This window comes from Eriocheir sinensis, unplaced genomic scaffold (assembly GCF_024679095.1).
Source record: "Eriocheir sinensis breed Jianghai 21 unplaced genomic scaffold, ASM2467909v1 Scaffold320, whole genome shotgun sequence".
Taxonomy (NCBI): Eukaryota; Metazoa; Arthropoda; class Malacostraca; order Decapoda; family Varunidae; genus Eriocheir; species Eriocheir sinensis.
In genome coordinates this window covers 25,001-31,833 of record NW_026111633.1, presented here as the reverse complement: position 1 = coordinate 31,833, position 6,833 = coordinate 25,001, and the positions used below count along the sequence as shown (strand labels likewise).

The window sequence follows — 6,833 nt, the reverse complement described above, 5'->3', positions numbered from 1 at the left end:
CAAATTGGCACAATACTGATCCTATACCTTCCTTATCGCGTACAAATTGGAGCACACAATACTGATCCTATACCTTCCTTATCGCGTACAAATTGGCACACAAAATACTGATCCTATACCTTCCTTATCGCGTACAAATTGGCGCACAAAATACTGATCCTATACCTTCCTTATCGCGTACAAATTGGCACATAAAATACTGATCCTATACCTTCCTTATCGCGTACAAATTGGCACACAAAATACTGATCCTATACCTTCCTTATCGCGTACAAATTGGCACATAAAATACTGATCCTATACCTTCCTTATCGCGTACATATTGGCACATAAAATACTGATCCTCGTTTAACATTTTTCTTACCGCGTACAAATTGGCACACGTATTACTGATCCTATACCTTCCTTATCGCGTGCAAATTGGCACACGTTATCCTCACCCTTGTTAAACATACATTATATTCATATACCGCGTACATATTGGTACAAGTTATGCTGACCCTCTTTCTACAACATTCTTAGCGTACAAATTGGCACACATAATACTGACCATCATATTAATACCTTCCTTACCGCGTACAAATTGGCACAAGTAATGCTCACCCTAGTTTTACACACATTCCTTACTGCGTACAAATTGGCACAGGGGCATAATCCTCCTCGTTCACTCTATACTTTTTGGTCTAAGTCTTTCTTACTTGTCTAACTCCTTACACTTTTCTTAGTTTTGTTTTACTCCCTACTTTCTTATTTTTCCTTATTTCTTATTCTTTACTCCTCCTTTCACATTCTTTCATACTTTCTCACTCTTTACTCTTTTCCCCACTCTATACTTTTCAGTCTAGCTCCTTCTCACTTGTCTAACTCCTTACACTTTTCCTATTTTTGTTTTACTCTTTACCCTTTCTTATTTTTCCTTATTTCCTATTCTTTACTCTTCCTTTCTCATTCTTTCATAATTTCTCACTCTTTGCTCTCTTCCCCACTCCATCACATCCCTAGCAGCGACCAGGCCTAACAGGACCAGCTAGCTACGTAGGCACACACCCACACACCCACACCCTAGTTCCCTCACGTCACTCTTCATTAACACCGCTAACGGCCACGCACTGTCTTATTCCCTCGCGGCCTTGACCCGGCAACACCTCGGAGAGACGGACCATCGCCAGGGAGAGACGGGGGTAGAGACTAACATGGGCAAGGCTCTCGGCAAGGCTTATGTTTACTAGATTCTTGGATGAGCTTACGGAGTCTCATTTACCGTCATGGGGATCGTTGGAGGCGTAGGATTGGGGTTTTTCTTTCTTTTTTTCTCTTTCTTCCCGCTAACACATCGACAAGGCTCTCGGAATGGTTTATATTTACTGTTTTACTTTTACAGGAGTCTTGCGTGAGCTTACGGTGTCCCTTTTACTGTATGAGAGGCGTGGGAGGCTTAGGGCTGGTTTTATCTTTCTTTCTATATTTCTTTCTGCTCTTTCTTCCCTCTAACACATGGGCAAGGCTCTGTACAAGGCCTATGTTTAGCGTCTTGGATGAGCTTATGGAGTCCTTTTTATTGTATGAGAGGCGTGGGAGGCTTAGGGTTGGGTTTTATCTTTTATCCCGAGCTGCTTCGTCTTCATCACTTTGAGCCTCGAGACCCCAAAACGATTAATGGCACCAAGACATCTGACTAACATAAACATAAACGCTTTAATACTATGAATCACTGGTGTCCCGGCGCACGCACACACACACGCACGCACGGTGATGCTGCTGCCTTGTTGCTGCGTCCGTGTGGCACCCGCAGCAGACAGGGAGAGAGAGGAGAGGGAAGGAAAGGGGAGAGAAATAAGTCCAGGTGAGGTCGGCGCGGCAGGCTCCCAAAGTACAGTCCCGTGTCGAGGCAGGCAGGATCATAATGCCAGTTAGCGGCGAGGGAGGAGCCGAGGCAGAACTGACTCCTTCCTCTCCTTAAGGGCGTGGGAGGGGCAGGGGCAGTGAGGGGCAGGCCGGGGGTCAGTGCCAGGCAGGAGACGTGGTGGGGTCAGCCGGGGAGGGTGAGCGGGGGACTGGCAGCGTGTCTGGGGTGATACCGGTGGCCGTGTCCCTCTGCAGCAGGAGGTAGAGGCGGTTGTTGAGGCCGCGGTGGGTGTCCGTCACCACGCCCACGGTCCCCTCGGAATCCGTAAGCGGCCCCTCGTCCTCCTCGCTGCTGCCGCCCACCGCCATCACCACGTCCTCGTCCGCTCCCTCACGCCTCCCACATGGGCCTGGTTTTGCTACGCCCTCGGGCACGGAGAAACCCACACCAGCAAGGCCACGCCCACTGAAGAGGCCACAACGCCAGCGCCCACTACCGCCCAGTCGTTGACGTGGCCGCGGCTGAGACGACCGAGAGGCAGCGGCTGGCCGGGACTCAGGCCGTGGTTGCCAGCGCCGCGGAACACCCAGAGGTCCTTGGTGTGCTCCAGGATGTTGGAGGGCCGCGCGGAGGGTCTTGATGCGTGGCGCTTCTTCTCTGTGACTTTATTACGATTTATTCTGCGTGGCTTGTGTGCCTTGAGCGTCGCCTTCTCCCGGACCGTCTCACCGTGCAGTGCCACCCCCAGGCGAGGCTTTGCGCTCCTCCGTGGGGCCGCTGGGGGGTGCACGGTGGCATGGTGGTCAAAGGGCGGCATGCGGTTGTGTATGATCCAGTATGGCAGCGTGGTGGGCGTGGGGGCGTTCGTGGGAGTCGTTGTAGGCGTGGGTTGGCGTGGATAAGGCGTGGGTGCCCTTTGGGAGGATGTCGCAGCCGTCGGGGTGGTGCTGTGTCCCTCTGGTGTTGTCTGTGGGTGGATGTCTGTCGTGGCCGCTGTCTCCTCGTCCACGTAACTCACTGAAGCGTTGACTGGCGGGGGTTCGTGACGTGGGGCGCTGGTCACGGCTGCATCATCCTCATCATCCATTATAGAATTACTCTCTTCCGTCATCCTCATCGTAGCGTTACTCTCCTCACTGCTGTTGTGTGTGTCCGTGATGATGTCCAGAGTCGCAGAGATGCTAGTGGTAGTGGTGGTGGTAGTGGTGGTTGTCGTAGTGGGGATCGTGGTGGTAAGGAGGTGGGAGGCGATGGTAGTTGTGGTCGGGAAGTCGCTGTCCTCAAGAAGCATGACTGGTTTGTAGCCGAGAGTGGTGGGCACGGCGCACCTGAGAGAGAGAGAGAGAGAGAGAGAGAGAGAGAGAGAGAGAGAGAAAAGTTAGTGCAATAGGGAACTGATTGTCCGTAGAGTAACATATGTGGCAAAATAAAACCAGATCACCTAATGGAAATGAAAGATATGTAAAGAAAGGTTAATTTAGTGAAAAGAAAGACAGGTAGAAAGCTATATTAGTGAGAACTGGAACCGACTATTCGTAGAGTAAATAAAATAGGCAAAATACAACCTGCGCAGAAGATATATAAGATAGATAAAGGAAAAAGGTTAGATTAGTGGAAAATGGAACCGATTATTAGAAGAAAATAATATAAAAGAAAGATACAGAAAATAAGGTAAGATTAGTGAGAAGTCTAACCGAATATCCAAAGTAACATAAATGGCAAAATACAACCTGTGCATTTAGATGTAAAAAAAAAAAGTAGAGGTAGAAGAGATAGAAAAGAGATAGAAAAAGTTAAGTTTCTGAAAAGTAGAACCCGTAGAGTAAGCAGAATCGTCAAAATACAACCTGCGCATCAAAAGGAAAAGAAATGATGAAAAGGTTAGATTAGTGAAACGTGGAACCGAGAATCCGTAGAGTAACACAATAAGCAATATGCATCCTGCTCAGAAGATACAGAGGGAAGCTATGTAAGAAAGGTTAAAGTAGTGAAAAAACAGAACCGATTTAACTTAGAGTGACACAAATGGCAAAATAAAACCTGATCATCTAAAGGAAAAGAAAGATGTATATAAAAAAGTTAAGTTAGTGAAAAGAAAGATAGGTAGAAAGATACATTAGTGAAAAGTGAAACCGATTATCCGTAAAGTAACAGAATCGCCAAAATACAAACTGCGCAGAAGATATAAAATATCCATATAGAAATAAAAGGAAAAAGTAGTGAACAGTGAAATCAATTATACAAAGAATAACACAATTGGTAAACTAAAAGTAAACTAAAACGTGGGAACCAAAGGGAAAAGAATGACATAGAGAAGAAAGGTCAGATTAGTGAAAGATAGAACCGGTTATTACGTAGTAGAAAGAGAAAGGGACGAATTCGTTACGCACAGAGATAGTAACGAAATAGCAACAAAACGACAACAAAAAACTGCGCATCTGAAGAAAAAAAGTAATAGTGGGATAGAAGAAAACAAGGTAAATATGAGTAAAAAAATCGAAGAGGCTTTTAGTAGAGCGAAAAAAATGGAAATAATTAGGAATAAAACAACTGCGCATCTGAAAAAAAAGTGATAGTGGGACTGAAGAAAAAAAGGTAAATATGAGTAAAAAATCGAAGAGGCTTTTAGTGAAATGAAAATATAGAATTGATAACCTTTTGATCGAGTAACAAAATAGGAACAAAACAACAACAAAAACTACGCATATGAAGAGAAAAAGAGATAGAGGGATATAAAAAAAAAGATAAAGTAGTAAAAAATAGAAGAGGCTTTTAGTAGAATGAAAAAAAAAATGGAAATAATTATCCGACGGTCGAGTAACAAAATAGGAACAAAATAACAACTGCGCATCTGAAGGAAAAAAAGTGATAGTGGGCTAGAAGAAAAAAGATAAATATGAATAAAAGATCGAAGAGGCTTTTAGTAGGATGAAAAAAAGGAAATAATTAGGAATAAAACAACACCTACGCATCTGATGAAAAAAGTGAGAGAGGGATAGAAGAAAAAAAGGTATATATGAGTAAAAAAACGAAGAGGCTTTTTAGTTGAATGAAAAAAAATGGATGTAATTAGCCGTGGATCGAATAACAAAATAAACGAAACAACAAAAAATACGAGACTGGAAGGGAAAAGAGATAGAGGGATATAAAAAAAAAGATAAATTAGTAAAAACTAGAAGAGGTTTTTAGTAGAATGAAGAAATGGAAATAATTATCCGTTGATCATGAATAAAAACAACAACAAAAACTACGCATTTGAAGGGAAACACAGATAGAGAAATAGAAAAAAGGAAATTAGAGTGAAAAGTAGAAAAGCTTAACAGTATAATGAAAAAAATGGAACTCGCAAAAAACACCAAAAACTGAAATGAAAAAAACGATGGAGTAATAGAATAAAAAAAAAAGATAAATTAGAGTGAAATGTAGAACAGTTTATCAGCAGAAAGAGGAAGCAAAAAAATGAAAAAAGATAGAGATAGGAAAAATGGTGAAAATAATAAAAGACAAAACCGATTATACTTAGAGAGAAGGAATACTGGCGAGGGTGGATAAAGTGCAGTTACGGATTATAACAGAACACTTACGGACATATAAAAAATGGAAAGGGAGAGAGAGAGTGGACGAAATAGAGAGAAATGAAAACACTGAATAAACAAGACTTACACAAAGTAAGAGAATTGAAGTCTAGAGAACAATGAACAGTTGGAAGATGAAGGGAAAGGAAGGGAAAGAGAGAAAGAAAAACAAGACTAAAATCTGTCAAGAGAATACAGGAAGATAAGGAAAGGGAGGAAGGAGGAAGAGAAGAGGAAGGGAGATGAAAGAGAGATGGAGAAAGGGAAGGGAGGAAAGGAAGGAAGGAGGGAGAGAAGAGGAAGGAAAAGAAGGAAGGAGAGAGGGAGGGAAAGGCCGAGGAGGGACGGGAAGGGCAGGTGTAGGAAGGGAGTATGGGATTAGAAGATGGGAAGATGGTGTGAAAGAAAATGGGAGGATGATGTGAAAGAAGATGGGAAGATAATGGGAAAGAAAATGCGGAGATGGTATGAAAGAAAATGGGAGGATGATGTGAAAGAAAATGGGAAGATGATGTGAAAGAAAATGGGAAGATGATGTGAAAGAAGATGGGAAGATGGTGTGAAAGAAGATGGGAAGATGGTGTGAAAGAAAATGGGAAGATGATGGAAAAGAAAATGGGAAGATGTGAAAGAAAATGGGAAGATGATGTGAAAGAAAATGGGAGGATGATGTAAAAGAAAATGGGAAGATGGTGTGAAAGAAGATGGGAAGATGGTGTGAAAGAAAATGGGAAGATGATAGAAAAGAAAATGGGGAGATGGTGTGAAAGAAAATGGGAAGATGTGAAAGAAAATGGGAAGATGTGAAAGAAAATGGGAAGATGATGTGAAAGAAAATGGGAAGATGTGAAAGAAAATGGGAAGATGTGAAAGAAAATGGGAATATGATGGAAAAGAAGATGGGAAGATGGTGTGAAAGAAAATGGGAAGATGATGGAAAAAAAGATGATAAGATGTGAAAGAAAATGGGAAGATGTGAAAGAAAATGGGGAGATGGTGTGAAAGAAAATGGGAAGATGATGGGAAAGAAAATGGGAAGATGATGGGAAAGAAAATGGGAAGATGATGGGAAAGAAAATGGGGAGATGGTGTGAATGATAATGGGAAGGTGATGGGAAAGAAAATGGGAAGATGATGGGAAAGAAAATGGGAAGATGGTGTGAAAGAAAATGGGAAGATGATGGGAAAGAAAATGGGGAGATGGTGTGAATGAAAACGGGAAGATGATGGGAAAGAAAATGGGAAGATGATGGGAAAGAAAATGGGAAGATGATGGGAAAGAAAATGGGAAGATGATGGGAAAGAAAATGGGAAGATGATGGGAAAGAAAATGGGAAGATGATGTGAAAGAAAATGGGAAGATGATGTGAAAGAAAATGGGAAGATAGTGTGAATGAAAATGGGAAGATGAT

General features: G+C 42.6%; 1 protein-coding gene across 1 annotated transcript in view; it reads right to left on the bottom strand.

The window, feature by feature from the left end:
- Window positions 1-2,001: 2,001 nt before the first annotated feature.
- LOC126991694 (uncharacterized) overlaps window positions 2,002-6,833 on the bottom strand; it is a 6,437-nt gene continuing 1,605 nt past the window's right edge. Inside the window, exons 2-3 of the mRNA XM_050850403.1 lie at window positions 2,313-3,174; window positions 2,002-2,271 (exon numbers count right to left, since the gene is read on the bottom strand). Of these exons, the coding sequence (XP_050706360.1) occupies window positions 2,002-2,271; window positions 2,313-3,174 (1,132 nt within the window). The remainder of the gene's footprint in view (window positions 2,272-2,312; window positions 3,175-6,833) is intronic.